General features: G+C 42.2%; 2 protein-coding genes across 2 annotated transcripts in view; both read left to right on the top strand.

The window, feature by feature from the left end:
- Positions 1-2410: 2410 nt before the first annotated feature.
- LOC124562864 (ribosome-binding protein 1-like) lies at positions 2411-8248 on the top strand. The gene is made up of 2 exons (XM_047130962.1): positions 2411-2455; positions 7049-8248. Exons 1-2 carry the CDS (start codon positions 2411-2413, stop codon positions 8246-8248), a joined length of 1245 nt encoding a protein of 414 aa, XP_046986918.1.
- Positions 8249-14251: 6003 nt separating this feature from the next.
- LOC124562705 (trichohyalin-like) overlaps positions 14252-21070 on the top strand; it is a 51132-nt gene continuing 44313 nt past the window's right edge. Inside the window, exon 1 of the mRNA XM_047130952.1 lies at positions 14252-14630. Within this exon, the coding sequence (XP_046986908.1) occupies positions 14252-14630 (379 nt within the window). The remainder of the gene's footprint in view (positions 14631-21070) is intronic.

Here is a 21070-nt window from a genome sequence, read left to right as displayed (position 1 = left end):
GGCTTTTAATGTATTCTTTCCACCTATCTGCTCTCTCCTTTGCATTTAACAGTGGAATTCCCGTTGCACTCTTAATGTTACCACCGTTGCTTTTAATGTCACCAAAGGTTGTTTTGACTTTTTTGTATGCTGAGTCTGTCCTTCCGACAATCATATCTTTTTCGATGTCTTCATATTTTTCCTGCACCCATTTCGTCTTAGCTTCCCTGCACTTCCTATTTATTTCATTCCTCAGCGACTTGTATTTCTGTATTCCTGATTTTCCCGGAACATGTTTAATTCTTCCCACGCACCATTCCGGAATGAATAGGGTTACGGGGACAGGACAGTGGTATCTGAAGTCCCTCCGCCACACCGAAAGGTGGCTTGTGGAGTGTAGATTTATTTGTACAGTAGCACGTTAATGCTGAAAACCTGAAATAACAGGTGCTTGATGGTAAATGACATCATGCGAAGTCTTACTGTTAAGTTTCAAGAACCAGTATTAAGTAAGTACTAGGCCCCTCTGTCCAAAACAACGCTCGCAAAATGACAGGAAATATTTAACTAATAATTGTGCGCACAGAGGCACTTAGCAAGTCATTCATCTTCCGCCCCGTAAGGTAATTAATCGTAAGCAGTTCCGTGGAAGATACCCTCTGCTATGCACTTAACTGATTTTCTCCAAAAATATTATATATATATATATATATATATATATATATATATATATATGCTTTCCTCTATTGTTTGATAATGGTGAATACCTGTGTAATTTAGTGTAGGGTAGGTGAGAATACGCGACACTTGCTATCGGCACGAGGTACTCTGCTTGGATACACGGAATTTTACTGGTCTCAGCTCGATGGAGAGGTCACGGTTGACATCCACTTCTCCCCACTACATGGACACATTTCGAGTTTAGCTCAGGGTACAGTTGAAAGACTAGTGACATGAGAACTTTGCACCGCCATCCAATCGAAGCGGTGAAAATTATTTCTGCCACCTGGATTGTAAATGACTTTCTCGTGATCAGAATCGGGGAGCCATCATAGTGTCGTTATTGCAGGGCCGGTTATATTAGATGAATGCAATGAAAAGACGAAGATATCGTCATTGTTGTTCTAATGAACCATCTTTTCGCCTGGCGAGTATCACGGTGGTATATTTCGTGTTCTTTGTATATTTTTCTTCGATGTAGCAACTTTTGACCACATCGGCGTTTGTCACTCCCGAAACAGAATCCGAATCGCACGATGGACGTGCTGCGTACGTTGTTGCCATAGTAGCATCTCCAGTGTTAATTTGTTGCATCTCTGATTCTTGATCAGACGGTGAAATAAGCATCCACTGTGAAGGGTAAATAAACTGTGGGTTAAGCTATAGGAGGTTCTTTAGAGTTGCCTGTTCTATTTTTGTGGAATGGGTCCCACCCGGTTAAGGTTGAGGTTGAGAGCAGACCGGACCACAATGCCGACGTGTCATGGAAAATGCCTTATTTGGCTAGCTACACTAAAAAAATCCTGCCTCTGGCCGACTGATGAAAATATTTGTGCGCTATCAAATATCCCAACTTGCTTATATAAGGTCAAGATTAAACGAATATCCAAATTTACACATCTGATAAGAGTGTAAATGTGATAGACGGATCACTAGCTTCATTAACTTCGATTCAGACTGCGCCGATCGGAAACCCTGAGACCTCATTGTTTAGGCAGGGTAGTAGGTAGATGACGCACAAAACTACGTATACTGTGCAGAGACATACTGATATAAATCATTTAGCAAATCCCTCGTTAAGGAACTATCGTCGTGTGTGCATTGTTAACGGATTGTTGTATGACGTGCAAACCGATGTACTCTCAATGACAGAACGTCACCTTCACTGGGGAATACCAATAGCCTCCCTTTACAAAGGGGATGTGCACCATTATAAGTCGTGTGGGAGAAGTTAAGGGGCATGACGTAAGGTGAATGGTAACAGCATATCTGGCTGCGATGTCTCATCATGCGTAAAAGGGGTCGAGCAGTGAAATCTCAATGACAGTATCTCTAGCCAACCACATACTTGGCCGGCCGGTTGGGCCGAGTGGTTCTAGACACTCCAATCTGGAACCGCGCGACCGCTGCGGTCGCATGTTCGAATCCTGCCTCGGGCATGGATGTGTGTGATGTCCTTAGGTTAGTTAGGTTTAAGTATTTCTAAGTTCTAGGGGACTGATGACCACAGCTGTTGAGTCCCACCGTGCTCAGAGCCATTTGAACCACTTACTTGATAACCGTCGTTGATCACTGATTTGACATTAAACTTACAGCTGTAGATGCCCTGTTACCTTGTCGCAGCTAGCAATAGTGCAATAAGTTCTAGAGCTGATGGGTCCGTACTGGGCTTGAAGGCTAATGGAAACTTCATGCAGCAGGGAGACCCATAATGGGTCAGGAAGGTCTGCCGTCTGATTATTTGGATGACTATATGGTATGACCATTATGTAAGAAATAGCATTTTATATCTATAAACTTTAAAGGAACCAAGAAATAGACGATTTTGTTACCTCACAGCCAACTACCTTAATAATTTTTGGAAGCTTTTTGTGATGATAAAACAACGATCTCAATGGGATACCTTAAAACTGAAACAGCCCTGATGGCGATGTGGGGTTTTTGTTTCGTGTTGTGGGGAAGTGAAGTCAGAGGAAAGTTATCAACTGAGGCAAGGTGTGTCAGGGAGGAGTAAGTTTCGTAAGTATTGTGGAAAATTATTTGCGTATTTGTTGCTACAATTTAGGTCAGGTGATTCAATTAAAACGACTTCCAGTCAACAGTCTAATTCCTCCTTTTTTGTGATCCTTACAGATAAACCACGCATACGAAAAATGGTTCAAATGGCTCTGGGCACTATGGGACTTAACATCTGAGGTCATCAGTCCCCTAGATCATAGAACTACTTAAACCTAACTAACGTAAGGACATTACACACACCCATGCCCGAGGCAGGATTCGAACCTGCGACCGTAGCAGTCGCGCGGTTCCGGACTGAAGCGCCTAGAACCGCATGACCACAACGGCCGGCAAATCACGCACACAGTTTAAGTTTCAAGGTCGATAGAAATGTAGAGTAAATATTACAGTGGCTTATGTAGATGAATTTGTAAGTAAGCTAAAAAGCAGCATTCTGTGTGTTTTACAGGACGAGCTGTTATTGCGAGCACGAGAGGCAGCTGTGGCCGTTTATCAAGTGACAGCTGTAGGACCATCGTTTAAGTTACACGACAGTGAGAGACCAGTTAAACGCTGTCATCTGTAAACAGTGTTCTAAGAAGTGTCCGAAGGAATCCACAGAGATCCAGCCCCACGGTTTAACGCAATTGTTTACAAATAATCGTTTATAGAGGAACTTAGGAACGAAAATGAGCACTTAGTGACAGTGAAAAATCCATCAATTTTAATATACCTACCGCGTTTGACTGATCTGAAACGCTGCACCATGAGTGTGCCCATGTTTTTGCACAGAAACGCAACAGTTTATGAACAGCAGGCCCATGTGTTTCAGAATACTGACCAAGGCTGACATGTCGACGAAGTAGGATTTAAGTAGGAAGTACGAAAGTATCACGTAGCGATGATCCGAAATGGACAAAATATACTGTTACATTATGTACCAGCTATTAACTCCGGAGTGAACAATAGTACGAATGTAAGTGTAGACCAGATGTGGCTTAAATTTAAAGAAATAGTGTCTGCAGCAATTGAGAGATTTATACCAAATAAATTAACAAACGACGGAGCTGATCCTCCTTGGTAGACAAAACGCGTTAGAACACTGTTGCAGAAACAAACATCACAAATTAAAACAAACGCAAAATCCCATGGATTGGGGATCGTTTGCAGAAGCTCGAAATTTAGCGCGGACTTCATTGCGAGATGCCTTTAACAGTTTCCACAACGAAGCTGTCTCGAAACCTGGCAGAAAATCCAAAGAGATTCTGGTCGTATGTGAAGTATGTTAGGGGCAAGAAACAAATGCCTTTATGAATGGAGATACTATCGAAGACAGTGCTACCAAAGCAGGGTCACTAAACACAGCCTTCCGAAATGCCTTCACAAAAGAAGACGAAGGAAATATTCAAGAATTCGAATCGAGAACAGCTGCGAACATGAGTAACGTAGAAGTAAATATCCTCGGAGTAGTGAAGCAACTTAAATCACTTAATAAAAGCAAGGCTTCTGGTCCTGACTGTGTACCAATTAGGTTCCTTTCAGAGTATGCTGATGCATTAGCGCCATACTTAACAATCATATACAACCGTTCGCTCGACGAAAGATCCGTACCCAAAGACTGGAACGTTGCACAAGTGACACCAATATTGAAGAAAGGTAGTAGGAGAAATCGACTAAATTACAGGTCCATATCGTTAAAGTCGATATGCAGCAGGATTCTGGAACATATGTTGTGTACGAAGGAAGTGTTATAGACCCTTTGCTGTTTCTTATCTATATAAACGATTTTTGAGACAATCTCAGCAGCCGTCTTCGGTTGTTTGCAGATGAAGCTGTCGTTTAGCGACTAATAAAGTCATCAGAAGATCAAAACAAACTGCAAAACGATTTAGAAAAGAAATCTGAATGGTGTGAAAAGTGGCAGTTGACTCTGAATAACGAGAAGTGCGAGGTCATCCTAATCAATGTTAAAAGGAATTCGCTAAACTTCGGTTACACGGTAAATCAGCCTGACCTGAAATCCGTACATTCAACTAAATACCTAGGTATTACAATTACGAACAACTGAAATTGGAAGGAACACACAGAAAATGTCATGGGGAAGGCTAACCAAAGACCGCGTTTTATTGGCAGGATACTTGGATAATTTAACAGACCTACTAAGGAGAGTGCCTACACTACGCTTGTCCGTCCTCTTTTAGAATACTGCTGCGCTGTGTGGGATCCTTACCAGATAGGACTGACGAGGTACATCGAAAAATTTCAAAGAAAGGCAGCACGTTTTGTATTATCGCGAAGTATGGGAGAGTGTGTCAGACATGATACAGGATTTGGGCTGGAAATCATTAAAAGAAAGGCGTTTTTCGTTGCGACGGAATCTTCTCACGAAATTCCAATCGCCAGCTTTCTCCTTCGAATGCGAAAATATTTTGTTGACACCGACATACATAGGGAGGAACGATCACCACGATAAAATAAGGGAAATCGGAGCTCGCACGGAAAGATATAGGTGTTCATTCTTTCCGCGCGCTATACGAGATTGGAATAATAGAGAATTGTGAAGGTGGTTCGATGAACCCTCTCCCAGGCACTTGAATGTGATTTACAGAGTATGCATGTAGATGTAGATTCTCAGTATGTGCAGCGTACAGTTACCTACAGATATCGGCACGGTGTTGTTCTTGCCACCATTCCCGGAGGCACAGTGCACATCGTTAAATTAGTTTCCTCAAATTGGAAAGATGAAACATTAAGTCAACAGCTGTTTTTTTTATGCCTGTTTGACACCTTGGCACGGGAAATACGTAAGATACTACCACTTTATATATATATGAAGTGGTAGTATCTTACGTATCTCCCGTGCCAAGGTGTTCTGGTCATCAAATTTAACTTGTGTATCAGCAGGCGTAAATTATGCACTACCTCCAAATACGGAATTAACAAGCAAAGAAAGGCCTGAGACACCCTAAAAACCTAGGGACTTCTAATAACCTGGCAGTTGTTTAGGGCCTCCTTTATGGGATAACCCGGAACTCAAATGACAAAAATGGCAGATGTTCGAAGAGATTTTGTAAGAGAATTCTCAGACAATGTCCGTAGACCATCTCCGAAGGCGTCTCGTCGTTTCCATGTCTCGTGACAGCTCCGTTGCATGGCCAATAGTGCAGATGTCTACGCTATTCGAAATGTATCTTGCCGGCAAACCAACTTTTTCTATCTACTCCGGATCCTTGCTGATGTAAACAGTAACGCCCGCTTTACTCTTAGCTCTCACAATGGCATTGAGTACAGCTGCTTTCTGCCTCGGATTTGCTTTCTGGCAGTGAACGTTGTACAATGTCAAGTGATGAGAGCAGGATAGCCAGTTTTACTGATGAAGAGTTGACCGATGTGCACTTTGTACCTGGGTTCACTGAATGCAATGAGAGCGTGACAAGACGCAATACTGAGCTGTTCCCAAAGTGACTGAGAACACCACATTGCTTGTGCATAGGTCTTTTACGTTGTACGTTTTGATTATTGCAGTTAGCGAGCTTCTTCATTGCTGTGAAGATCATTTTACAGAAACCAATATTGCTAACAAATGGAATAGATATTAATTACTTTTTAAGACAGTTATCTACCGGAATCCACAGATTCACTATAAGCAAATATTTCGAAATATTTCTGAAATTTTGTCAATAGAGTTCAGGTCCGCCCTTTGTGACTACTTTAACAACATTCGGAGACACACAAATGATATAGTACTACGTGAACGCCTCTATAAAATGGTTTGTCACAGTTAATTGCTAGCTCTATTGCCCCTGATGTTTCACGTGACGGGCCATCCTGAAGGACAGACGCTGTCATTATGTCAGCACCCGATCGGTGAATAGAAGGGGAAGTACTGTGTCGGGTACAGCGGATATTGTCGTGCAGCACATAGTGGGCAACACTGAGAGAGCAGTGGCCACGCAGTGGGCGCCGCATGTCACGTGCGCTGTGCTGTGCTGTGGCGTCGCCGTGCTGCGGCCGGCCGCGTCTCCGGCGCGCTGGCGCCCGCCGAGGCCTGCGCCGCCGCCGTACTGGTCGATACGGTCGGCCGCGTGACGTGACGCCAAGCCAAGCGCACAGCCAGACGCCTTACCCTGCCGCTATTGATTCCACGCGCCGTGCTAAATGTCCACCGCTCACTTCACACCGCCAGCTGCCTACACACACACACACACACACACACACACACACACACACACACACACAAGCAGAGAGAGAGAGATATGGGGGAAGGGGAAAGAAAGAGGTGAAAGAGAAGAGGGGGGTAATGAAGGAAAAAACGAAGGAAAGGGGGTGAAAGGGGAACAACAAAGGAAAGGGGGTGAAAGGGGAACAACAAAGGAAAGGGGGTGAAAGGGGAACAACAAAGGAAAGGGGGCGAAAGGGGAACAACAAAGGAAAGGGGGCGAAAGGGGAACAACAAAGGAAAGGGGGCGAAAGGGGAACAACAAAGGAAAGGGGGCGAAAGGGGAACAACAAAGGAAAGGGGGCGAAAGGGGAACAACAAAGGAAAGGGGGCGAAAGGGGAACAACAAAGGAAAGGGGGCGAAAGGGGAACAACAAAGGAAAGGGGGCGAAAGGGGAACAACAAAGGAAAGGGGGCAAAAGGGGAACAACAAAGGAAAGGGGGCAAAAGGGGAACAACAAAGGAAAGGGGGCAAAAGGGGAACAACAAAGGAAAGGGGGCAAAAGGGGAACAACAAAGGAAAGGGGGCAAAAGGGGAACAACAAAGGAAAGGGGGCAAAAGGGGAACAACAAAGGAAAGGGGGCAAAAGGGGAACAACAAAGGAAAGGGGGCAAAAGGGGAACAACAAAGGAAAGGGGGCGAAAGGGGAACAACAAAGGAAAGGGGGCGAAAGGGGAACAACAAAGGAAAGGGGGCGAAAGGGGAACAACAAAGGAAAGGGGGCGAAAGGGGAACAACAAAGGAAAGGGGGCGAAGGGGGAACAACAAAGGAAAGGGGGCGAAGGGGGAACAACAAAGGAAAGGGGGCGAAGGGGGAACAACAAAGGAAAGGGGGCGAAGGGGGAACAACAAAGGAAAGGGGGCGAAGGGGGAACAACAAAGGAAAGGGGGCGAAGGGGAACAACAAAGGAAAGGGGGCGAAGGGGAACAACAAAGGAAAGGGGGCGAAGGGGAACAACAAAGGAAAGGGGGCGAAGGGGAACAACAAAGGAAAGGGGGCGAAGGGGAACAACAAAGGAAAGGGGGCGAAGGGGAACAACAAAGGAAAGGGGGCGAAGGGGAACAACAAAGGAAAGGGGCGAAGGGGAACAACAAAGGAAAGGGGCGAAGGGGAACAACGAAGGGTCAAGGAAATAAAACGAAGGGTCAAGGAAATAAAACGAAGGGTCAAGGAAATAAAACGAAGGGTCAAGGAAATAAAACGAAGGGTCAAGGAAATAAAACGAAGGGTCAAGGAAATAAAACGAAGGGTCAAGGAAATAAAACGAAGGGTCAAGGAAATAAAACGAAGGGTCAAGGAAATAAAACGAAGGGTCAAGGAAGAAAGCTGAAGAAAAAAGAAGAAAGGGGTGTAAAAAGGAAGGAAGGAAGGAAGGATGAAAGAAAGGAGGGGGTGAAGAAAGAGAGAAGGGTGTGAAGAAGAAGAGAGTGAGTAGCTACATTTGATCACTTTATTATTGTTCTTTATTCATAAAATATCGTTTTCTGAATATACATTTCGCAAACAGATTTATCTGGGAACCTATTGCATCTGTATTGATTGAGTGAAATGCTACCGTATATGGATAGGCAAATGACCACTCTTTTTCCACTATGCCATTTTACCACGCACGTAAAACCAAAGTCTTCGATTTAGTTCACCGCACATATTAAACCTAAAACTGATTTTACTTGGTGCAATCCATTCCGTGAAACAAAATTAAAAATATCGTACAACTTTGCGTGATTTTACTGATGTAGTATAGTGTTGTTGCAGGATACTGGTGGGTATCAGCGATCTATGCATGATATTTACAGAAACGATGATGCTGATTGTTTATCAGATACGTTTGGTACAGAGTGTATACCGAAATCAATGATTTATGTTATATGGAGAATAAACATCAATAAAGTGCAATGTTTTACGTAATGAAATACATTTTGGCTGTGTGCCGCCTCCATCGTTAAAAAAATGCCAGCTTCATCGATGTGTATCTCAATGACTTAAGGGTTAAGGGAATGCAGTGCTGTAGTATGTCATACGGTCCTATGAAATATCAGCTGACTGACAGCGAGAAGAGGAGGAGGAAATGGTGGTGACTGCTGCTGGTAATGTTTGAGAGAGGATAACGTGCCGCCTTTAAAAAGAAGTTTCCTGAAGCCCGAAGAAATAAGCTCTATGTAGCTCCGAAATATTTGTCTCTGAGTTTACCAGTACGGATCGAACGATATTTAGTACCGAAATCAGTATAAATAATTGTATCCGTACCTCGTTAATATTTAACGAAGATATCAAATACGGCAGTATGGTGAGGTATTCTTAGATTTTTTTACGTACTTTTGTGTTTTGTCTCAAAATCACATTTACAATGTTAATTACAGGAACATTAATACTGTTGCTTGAACTTAAATAAAAAAAACGACATAAGAACTGAAAGACAAATATTCCGTCCACAAACTTTTTAGTCTTCTCAATTTTATTTCATACGTAAGTGCATCATTACAATGCACGCGCACAAGCTGTTTTTTGTAACAAAAATATTTACAGTAATTTGTTCTTTGAGACATTTATAACACAAAATATAGTATCTACGCCTCTTCTATATGGATCAGCTTGAGTCAAAGTTGAAGCATATGGGCAAACGACATACATTGAATTCATTACAGTTTTTACGTTATTATGGTTATCAAATACTCTGTATCGTTAGAGAAAGAGAGAGAGAGAGAGAGAGAGAGAGAGAGAGAGAGAGAGAGAGAGAGAGGTTTACCTGTATCATTTTTATAAGCTTGCAGTTGTGTGACCCTTCTCCCACACGATGCAGCGTTACCTCGTAACATTCTGCTGTTAGAACAATTAGTTACAGTGAACTTTGGTCAAGTCTCTGATGCCAACGAAATTGCTTATCTGAAGATTCTGCTTGCGGAGAACTTTCTTCCAGTTACCCTCACGCGTGTTGCGTTTATACGTACATCCGGTGGCTTGAATCATCCTGTGCTGTTCAGGTTCTTGAAATGAGCCCTTGATCATAGATATATTTATAATAGGCATCGCACACCTCTGTGTCTTGTGTTTTAAACGTTTGAGACCAACATCTATTTCAAGTGCCACGGAGCTAAAAGCTCAGTCTGCCGACACACACACACACACACACACACACACACACACACACACACACACACACACAGACACACTGAAATGGGGAAGTACTAGCAGTTCTCAATTACAGCCAAAATTTATTATTGATTTAACTTTCCGACGACTTATTTTAGCATTGCACATTTCACCTAATTCCTCAGAAATTCCGGATATTAATACTACATTTATCGTTTGTACACTTGGCCAGAAGGAAGGGTAACAAGCAGTTTGAAACATTGAACTGACTTTCTTTTTTAGAAACGACAGTTTTTTCAGTATATTTAAGTGTTTAGCTAAACGCTATTGTGGGAGAAGAAAACCTACCATTAGTTTAACAAGAAGCATTTAGATACATGGAGATACCTATTCTTTCGGATGTAACGGAAAGAACGGATACCATTGGTGATCTTGCAGCTTTCAAAAAATGAAATTACAATAAAATCCAGACCATTAGGTGATTACAGGCTTTGATAAATATCACTGTAGATGGATGGAGCCACCAGTCAACTGATCGAGTTGTTTGTTTCGACATAATGTCGGCATACGCTTTCTGTATCATGTGTGTTGTAAGAAACTGACACTGCTGCATCTTTGACAACCAGGGTGATAAAGAGCGGTACACTCTACAGTCGACACGTTACAGATGATCGTTTATTGTTTTTCAAGGTGGCGCCCGCAACTTTCATGTGGCAGTCATTTATTTGTTATGAAACAACTGGCTCACACGCACTATTCATTTAATAGCTCTTGCCGCGTTATTTATTACACACATTTTCGATAAATGGAACCTAATCTAAAACATTCATTTTATTTCCTTCTACCAGATGCTTAATTTTGACCCTGGCGCTTCTGTGTATTTTATTCTCCAAACAGAGCAAGCAAAACGCGTTTGGTTCGTTCGCCCATCGTGTGATGCTTCAATACGTCAGTGTCTCTCGTGTAACAAGTTCTTATACTGAAAACTGATTATAACCAACTACACAGATAACGAACAGCAGAGCACTGAGAAGAGAGAAAAAAAAAAGCAAATGTGCAGGTATCTTTATTGTTTGGCCCTTGTACGAAGCTAATTATTTGTCACAATCCAAGCCAGTCAAACGTAAAATTGCGCTAAGAACTATTAAATCTAGGAACTAGTTGAATTTCGAATTAGCTAGCGCGTTTTCACAGGTAACTGAGGTAGGGAGCGTCTGCTTCTAGTCGATAACTAAATCTGGGATATGTTTATACAAGGTGCTGCTTGCTTTTTTCAGTTTTTAACTTTCACTCCCACAATATCTCTAGCTATGACGTTCACACCTACTCCCTGCTCTCCGTCCTGACACGCACAGGAGAAGTACGTTGCTTTATCCATGTTGGATATAGTGAACTTAAATGATTGTTGATAAATAACGCAACCAGAGACAAATACTTTTTAAAATGCTTTATTTCAATGCCATAACTAGTGTCGACCATTCGTTCAAAAATGTTCAAATGTGTTTGAAATCTTATGGGACTTGACTGCTAAGGTCAGCAGTCCCTAAGCTTACACACTACTAAACTAAATTATCCTAAGGACAAACACACACACCCATGCCCGAGGGAGGACTCGAACCTCTGCCGGGACCAGCCGCTCGACCATTCGTGCCCATCTTTTGGTGGCTAACGTTAATAGTTTTGTTAATGTGTTCATCAGCAGCACTTTGTCACCTCAAGTGCTGCAGAATAATATTTGAGTACACAGCGCCACTTTATGCAGTATGTTTCTCCATAGTAAAAGCATGCTAATGTGCCTGCATTTATTAAGATATATGGCGAAACAGTTTTATACACTTACATATGTTTCAGTATGGCTCCATTTTGTACACTTTCCCTATATTAAAGACAGACGAAACGGAGCTGTATACTTAAATATTCTTGCGCAGTACTGGAGCTGACATCATGCTGCTGATAAAAACAGTGTTAGACACCTGAAGTTGGTCAGAAATGTCTGACTGGTTATCATACTGCAACAAAGAATTTTAGAAGTATTTGTGGCTGGCTGCATTTTTTACCAACAATAAAGGTGCATTTCACCCAGGTGATGCTCCAAACCTTGTAGTCATTTAAAGAACGTCATGCTTATTAAGATAAACTGTTGACTGAAAAATTATTCACTACGTTTTATCCTTACGGATTCTCCATGTGTATGGTAAACTGACAATCCATCACACTTAACGTAGATATCCCCAATTATGGAATATAAGCTGTAGGATTCCTTACGAGTCAAAAACGATTCCACGGTATTACAATCATATTGCTTCGGTGAACACGGTGTTGTTCAGACAAAAGTGCTGCTCGGTAGCCTATCAGTAATTTATACAGTAACTCACAGCTTGATGGCTGCGAAATATTTGTTGAGATTCTTGTTCTCTGTCTAACATGAAAACCAACTTTATTTTAAAAATATTTTTCCTTTTTACCTCCACTTCTTTCATTCCGCTGTCCTTCACAACCACTGCCAAGTCAGGTGAAATGCTGACTCACACCGGACGATATTCAGTACTTTTTATAAAAACTGGTGCCAACTTTTCTTTTTGTTAATCATGTCTGGAAGCTAGTCACCTGTATTTTCCTGAATGTTGTTACACCTTATTATATAGAAGTTGAAATGATTCTGTAAAACAATGCCTTCCACTGTAACATACTGGCAGATTAAGTATTTTTCAGACACTGATTCGTCTATGAAATGACATTCGAAAGAAGCAGGCCTCTGGATGTGTCCTGCTGCCACGACGTTTACCATGAAGAGGTGTTCTCCAAATTTCTTATACTGTCAACGTACAACTCTGATTTATCTTTTAAGGGAGAGCGTTGTCGACTGACAGTTAGGGGCACAAACGTTTAATCCAAGGAAGGGCACGTATATGCAAAGCTGAACAGCTGAAAGTTAAACTATAGTTGTTTTATTCATCCTAGATCACGTTTACGAGGCTCTTGGACATGTCTTGGAATTACAATATAAGAACAACGAACACAACATAACTCGTACATAGAAGCATTTACCTTCTTACACGTTTAATTTGCCGAGTTAGGGACAGATAGTCAGCTCTGGCCTTTTACGTAGCACGAACCATCCCATCTGTTGCCTCAGATAATTTAAGGAACCCAAAATCAGCATGGCTGTATGAAACCTGGAACCTCCACTCTAGCCCCGCCCCCCTCCCCTGCCTCCCTCCTCAGAAACCCCGAAAACAGGATCCGTACACTTCGAACATTTTGCCTGTTTCGTTCCTAGTGTACAACACTGCGAAGAAGCTCTTTGACAGTATAACAGGCGGGAGATACACTCTTCATTTCTCACTCCCAGTCGCTACACACAATGGACATTTCATAACGTAATACTACACACACAGCTGACATCATGAGCAGAGCGACGATGTTTGGTTCCCACCGTGTATTCAGTCTGGAACCGCGTGACCCCTACGGTCGCAGGTTCGAATCCTGCCTCGGGCATTGATGTGTGTGATGTCCTTAGGTTAGTTAGGTTTAGGTAGTTCTAAGTTCTAGGGGACTGATGACCACAGATGGTCAGTCCCATACTGTTCAGAGTCATTTGAACCATTTGAACCACCGTGTATGCTGCAACTTCCATTTTTTAACCAGAGTGACTACATACCTGAATAATGAGGTGTTGTTCTCAAAAAGGACAAGATGTTATAGACTGTATAGCTTTGGGAATGAAATTTTCCAGCAAAGATGGAAAAAAGTGTGAGAATAAGCGAGAAAAGTTGAGGAAGCTAAGTATGTGAAAATCTGCATCGAGGAATTAAGAGCAGAATTAGAGAGACGCTCCGAAGGATACTATACGGCAGAAAGCAAGATCGTTTCTCTAACACCACATTCAGAATCTCTATAGCACCGCTGAAGAATGACTTCGGCCCGGCGATTGTGGAGCTTCGCGTCTGCTGCTACTTGTTTCACTCCCCTGCCTGCCACTCAGCTCCCTCCGGTGCGAGCTCTGACGCCGTGGAGAGAAAAATGGAATCGGCCTCACCCACCTACTTACGATTTTCCGCAGCAGAACGAGAGCGAGAATACCATGTGATGAGCAGTACGACAAGAATACGGGTGGAGAAGAGCGACGACAGTGGAGGGCAGGAACACATCGGGGCGTTAAGTGTGTGCGTGAGAGCTGAGAGGGGGGGGCCGGCGGACAGGAATTACGGTTGGAAGATGATACCAGGTCGAGAGAGGGACGATGGAAAAGTGGGAGGGGGGCAGAAAAGGGGGAGGACAGAGAGACGGCCGTAATCCGAAGGGCAGCAGGCAGGCAGCTGGCGAATTACGGCGGAGGCGGCGCTGGCAACAGGTGGCGGGTCGTCGTCTGCGCGGTGGCAGCCACGCCAGCGATCCGGAGGCGGAGGCGGAGGCGGAGGCCGTGCATGGCTGTCCGACTGGCGCCAGCGCGCTGCTGGCGAGACAATGCGCGGGGACAGGCCGGCCGCCTGGCCGCTTTATTGATTGCGACGCAGGCGCGCCGTCCCACAGTCAGCTGGAGCTGCCGCTGTCGCCACAAAAACGCCCTAAAGCGGGTCGCTGCTGCAAACGAGCTGCGCTACTGTTCTTGCCGGAAATAGGTAACTGTCTTCTAGGACCTTCGGATCGCTCTATCGCTCCTAAATGCATTTGTAAAACTTCCATAGCCTAACGTAACCACAAATAATAGTGAACTGCGGTAGTTTCCCTAGCAGCTTTGGGCAGTTATGACTAACTGCATTACCTGTGTGTTAGGTAGGTTGCATACCAACCGGGCGTCAGCTACATGCGACCGCTTCGTTTGCGTATGCGATCGGTGTATTACTGGATTCACCTAGGACCCGCCTAGAAAACTGTGTCAAGATATATCATAAGGAGCTCTGTAACCTACAAAGCACTTTTGTTCTACATAGCTACCTTCCTGTCTATTACTTAAGAAGTCGACATATTCATGACAAAATTGGAACTGTCAATATTTCATTGTTTTATTCGAAAATCGTTGGTCGGTAACATGAAACAGACATGTAGGAGTAAAAATTAAAAAGTTACAGATTTATCACATAGTTCTAGATAATGCTATTTATTCAGAAAAAGGTAAAATTAAAAACTCGGCAACACAAAAAATGGTATCAAACATTGGTTCGTCACTTTCTTGAGCATATGTAAAACATGTTTCTGTTACTCACAAACAACTTTTGCATGAGTCAATAGTAACTGGGAACACTTGTCTTTAATCATGATAAACATTCTACTGAGTGCAAAGCAGCAGCAACAACACACATTTTTATATTATGCATATAAACTGTTTTTGCGTCAGAAGTAATCGATTTGATTACAAAACCGCCGAAGTAGCACGATCAACTAATTTTTATTACCTATAAAACATAGTATTTTTGTAAGTGTATAGAGTACACAATGGATTAACACAGAACGAGGTGTGGTTCTAATAATGTGCCAAACGAAACAGAAAGATGTCCGCTTCCATTTTCTCACATATTAATTTATGTTTCTTTCCCTAACAGTGCCACCAATACTAGGTCGTTTATGTAGGGTACCAAACCGACAGAACCGTAGGTTTGGTAGAGGGCAATTCTACTGCAAACTCATCAAAGATCTTTTACAGTTACATCCCATTAACCGACTGTTCTCTTCGTTCGCGACAAATTTCTTATGTTACTAATGAAAAACACATGCCACATTTGTAATATTTGTTATTTAACAAACCGGTTTTCGGCTGTTGGTCTACCATCAGATGCGAACATAAATACATGTGGCTGTAGCTTGAGTTATCTAACATCTTAAACTAGTTGTATCTAAAGTATCTTTCGATTCGCTCTCTAAGCCCAAATTCGATATGACGCTAAAGTGAGAAGCAGCAATTCGGTAAAATGTAAAGTAAATACTATTTCGCTCACACGCCATATAGGTTACATACCGTCAGTTGTGGCTAATGAAAGTCGCATTCAGGACATTTGCTTACGATATATTTTAAAGCACCTTCACTAGGAACTGTCACAATATAATTTTTCTTACAAAACCCTCTGCTATAATCATGAACAGGTCTCAAGTTCTGAATTATTTCTATTAAACAGCATTAAATTATTGCTTCTAGCTGCATTGTTTTGTATTCCACTTCATTTTGATGTTATTTTGCATATACGGGTTCGAATTTTGAACTACATATTTCTTGCCAATGAAATACAGTGCACAAAAATCGACCACAAATGTGTAGAAGAAAATCAGAATGAACTATGACGAAAAAAATAACTTGAGCAATACCAGTTATTTAATTCTGCTTGGGAGTAGTAATTCACAACACGATACTGGCAAAGAGATTTGTGAGAAAAAGCATATTGTTACAGTGACCACTGAATATAGTTCAAAATAAAATGAAACGTGTATTCATCTACGTGGGTACTCTGCAAATCACATTCAAGTGCCTGGCAGAGGGTTCATCGAATCACCTTCAGAATTCTCTATTATTCCAATCTCGTATAGCGCGCAGAAAGAATGAACACCTATATCTTTCCGTGCGAGCTCCGATTTCCCTTATTTTATCATGGTGATCGTTCGTTCCTATGTATGCCGGTGTCAACAAAATATTTTCGCATTCGGAGGAGAAAGCTGGCGATTGGAATTTCGTGAGAAGATTCCGTCGCAACGAAAAACGCCTTTCTTTTAATGATTTCCAGCCCAAATCCTGTATCATTTCTGTGTGACACTCTCCCATATTTCGCGATAATACAAAACGTGCTGCCTTTCTTTGAACTTTTTCGATGTACTCCGTCAGTCATATCTGGTAAGGACCCCACACCGCGCAGCAGTATTCTAAAAGAGAACATACAAGCGTAGTGTAGGCAGTCTCCTTAGAAGGTCTGTTACATTTTCTAAGTGTCCTGCCAATAAAACGCAGTCTTTGGTTAGCCTTCCCCACAGCATTTTCTGTGTGTTCTTAGTATTTTGTAAATAAGACTTTTTGCAGTCGCAAAAGACGGTAGAAAACATATTTCTTTCATATATCCGACTGTGAGGAAAAAAGGCGGAAAACAAGTAAGTCAATACGTATGAATCTTTAACAAAGTGACATTTTTATTGAAATAGACCGCACTATCACTACAGACAACTTAAATTGCAGGTCTCTGGCAGCCTATTGGAGGAACCTTTGGATGCTCCTAGTTAACAATGTCTTATCTCTCAAATATCACGTATTTTTTCTTTCATCACACACCGACAGCCGTACAGTACAAACAGGCCCGGATGTACGACACTTCCGAGCCAGGGAAAATACTACTTTTTGGAAAGCTTGACTGTAAACCTCTTAAATGCTGAAGGCAGAGTAAAATGCAAGGAATGAAAGGCTATTTACGACTTGTACAGAAACCAGAAGGCACTGGAGCATCAAAGGGAAACAGTTGATGAGAAGGGAGCGAGACAGGGTTGTAGCCTATCCTCGATGTCCTTCAAAAATGGTTTAAATGGCTCTAAGCACTATGGGACTTAACATCTGAGGTCATCAGTCCCCTAGACTTAGAAACACTTAAACCTAAGTAACTGCTCTAGGAAGGATTCTAATCCACGACCGTAGCAGCAGCGTTGTTCTGGACTGAAGCACCTAGAACCACTCTGTCACAGCGACCGGCTGATGTCCTTCAGTCTGCACATTGCGCAATCAGTAAATAAAACAGAAGAAAAATTTCGAATAAGAATTCAAGTCAAGGAGGAGAAAGAAAATTCTGCGGTTTGCTGATGACATAATTCTGTAACAGAAAGCATAAGATGGAAGAGCAGTTTAACGTAATGGACAGTGTCTTGAAATGATGATGTAAGATGACAGTCAAAGAAAGCGAAACAAGGATAATGAAAGTATCCTAAAGTACTACTTTAAGTAGTAGATGAATTTTGCAGTTTGTGCAGCAAATTAACTGATGATGATCGAAGCAGAGAGTGTGTAAAATAGAGTGGCAATAGCAAGAAGAGTGTTTATGAATAACAGGACTTTGTTAAAATAGAAAATAGATTTACTTGTTAGGGAGACTTTTATAAAGGTATTTGTCTGGAGTGTAGCCATGCATGGATGTGAAACATGGGCGATGAACAGCTTAGACAAGAACAAAATAAAAGCTTTTGAAACGGGGTGCTACAGAATAATTCTGAATATTAGATGGGTAGATCACGTAATTAATGAGGTGTAACTGAATAGAATTGGGGAGAGAAGAAAAAATCAGTGGCACAACTTGACTAGAAGAAGTGATCGGTTGACAGGACCATTCTGAGACATGAAGGGATCACCGGTTTAATACTGGAGGGAAGCATAGGAGGTAAAAATCGTAGAGGGAGACCAGGAGATAAATAAAGTAAACATATTCAGAAGCATGTAGGTTACACTAGGTACTATCGGATGAAGAGGACTGGCATAGGATTGAATGGCAGGGAGATCTGCATGAAACTGATCTTTGGATTGAAGATTACAACATTCTTAAGAAATATTTCGCTAGAAGACGCAGAAACTATGACTTTTAGCTTTGCCTGTTTAGGCAGCAAAGTGTCCATAATGTTACGTTTAGATAGTAGACGTAGAAACTGCTGTATTTAAAATTACATTTTATTATTTCCTGAGATCTTTCACCGCAAATAAAAGAAAAAAAAGTTTTCGCCTCTTTATACTACTGCACTACTATCAAATTTTACTGGGACTGTAGTTACTTTAGATGCAAGGTAACTGAAGAATTATGTAATTTGTGGACTTTTAGGGGAGGCCGGAAGGCACAGAAAAATGACATGTCTCAAACTGGTGCACTCAGATGCATGCATTGGCGTGCAGAGTGTATCGCCAACCATTGGCTGCTGCCAAGGCAGTGCGCTGGCATGCATGACTCATGCCTCAGGTATGTGTATATGGATCAAGTGCTGTCCTGAAAGCGCGTAGTGCTTCAAGTCGCTGAGAGCTTCCAACTATATAGTTATGCTTCCCGCTTGACAAGAGGCATCTGTGTCTTGCGCCTAACACTGACAGTTTTCCACGTTTGAATACAGTGAGTATGGGGTCTATAAAGCTGCAGTCTCAAAAATGTCACTCTTTTAGACATCTGTGGTTGTACCATTTTGTCATCAAATATTGTCACTTCATACGAACATATTTAATTCTCAGTGTGCTTATTGTATACCTAATGTATATTCACACACTTTGATGCATCTGTGGGACTGGCTATTGACACAGCTGTTAACCACACTGCACATTAATACTCTATGGTGAATTCTACAAGCATAGGACGTGAACTTATATTTTATTGATTCCTGAGCCATTTGCACAAATTCTACGAGTGCAAGTGGGTTTGAATTTTTAAATTCCCTTGTTGAATGTCTGTGTATGCTACAGGCTATTTTGAATTTCCCATTTTTTTTCAACATAGTTTAAATCCTCCTTATCAAATTTTCAAATTTCCTCTCCACTTTAACTTACATCAAATGGACTGTGACTTCAGATACCATCATAAACAGCGTGTTAGTAGTGGGAATGTTAACTGCTATCCTGGACCTTGCCTTTGTCAATTGAATTGGCAGTATGATGGGCTGCCCCTGTTGAAGGAGCTTTCACCAGTGGGTGATGCCGTAACTCTCAGTTGAACTGATTTGTTCTGTGATGGACACCTACACCGGTGTGCAATCGAGGCATGTTGCCTGTCCAGCAGATGTTTCCTGACATATGGCGTCGAATTGTGGCAACAGCTCAGCCCTCCAGCGTTAGCATGATGTCGTTGGTCACCATTTTTCATACTGGACTGGACCATAAGTGATACGTAATGCATGGGCGCGCCCCAGTGAAGTATTTAAATGAAGAGGCATTTGTTCCTATCCTATTCCACAACATAGCAATTTTACACAGGGTAAGTCAGTTATGGTGTTTGAACTTACGGTATCTGAGGTTGAAGAAGTTGTTTGAACTATGATGTCAGAGGGGTACATGGAGTTCTTTAAACTTGCTGGCCCTAGTGTTTTTAAACTTAAACCAAGTGAACTGAAATGTCAGGGAAAAACAGGTAATCTGAGTTTCCAGACATTTTACACTTCGGATAAGATTCTAAACTTGGAACACATGAAATCTCAGAACCATGCGAGCTGTCCTGGTATAGGCAGATCCATCACCTTCGATTTAAGTGATGTGGCGATCATAGAGACTATACTCTCATCTCCAGGTTGACATATTGGACTGCCATCTTTGATTTTTGCAGTTCACACCGACAGGACAGCCTAAATATTAATTTTATTTCCTGCCATTTTACACTGGACCACTACTCTACTTCTGCAGTGACACCGTTGGAGTCAGAGGAAACCCCCTAGCACAATTGGGCTGTTTTCAATTCATGCAGTTTTTCAATTTCCCGCCGCTTTATATATGGAGTAACGCCTTCAGAGGAGACGGGGGGAGAGGGGAAGATCTGGTCACAGTGCCAGATGTCATGGGGGTGCGGGTGGGAGGGGGGGGGGGGAGGAGGTGAACAATCCAGACTGTTCTTTGACTGGTGCAGCGCCACTGCTGCTGCACAGCTTTGAAATCTTATCAAAATCTGACTGAGTATTTGTTCAGAGTGTGTTTCACTACAGGTAACTGTATCATCTTAGAAGTCTGAATTTGCTATTAATATTGTGTGCAAGATCGTTACCATAAAATACGAAGAGCATTGGTGCCAAAATACTTCGTTTCCCGCTCATTGGAAGCTGTGATGATAAAGAAAATGGGTATAGGGTCTAACGTTCAATTAACGACGAGATCGTTGGAAACAATCATTAAAACAAAGGCGTTTTTTTGTTGCGACAAGAATTCACCAAATTTCAGTCACCAAGTGCCTCCTCATAATGCGAAAATGTATTGTTAATGCCATACTACAGAGGGAGAAATAATGATAGTAATAGAATAAGCTCCCACAGGAAGATTTACGTGCTTGTTTCTGCTGCGTGCTATTCGGGAATGGAACAGTAGAGAAGAGTCAAAACATTTCGATGATCCCTTCGCTAGGCACTTAAGTGTGATGAAAGTCATGAG

The sequence above is a fragment of the Schistocerca americana genome, chromosome 1 (genome assembly GCF_021461395.2).
Source record: "Schistocerca americana isolate TAMUIC-IGC-003095 chromosome 1, iqSchAmer2.1, whole genome shotgun sequence".
Classification (NCBI taxonomy): Eukaryota; Metazoa; Arthropoda; class Insecta; order Orthoptera; family Acrididae; genus Schistocerca; species Schistocerca americana.
The sequence above is the reverse complement of the archived record's forward strand: the minus strand, read 5'-3'. Positions and strand labels throughout refer to the sequence as shown.

Coding starts and splice junctions, on each gene's coding strand:
- LOC124562864 (XM_047130962.1), top strand. CDS start 2,411: ATGGGTCAGGAAGGTCTGCCGTCTGATTATTTGGATGACTATATG. Junction 2,456..7,048: donor ATTATTTGGATGACTATATG/GTATGACCATTA, acceptor AACAAAGGAAAG/GGGGTGAAAGGGGAACAACA.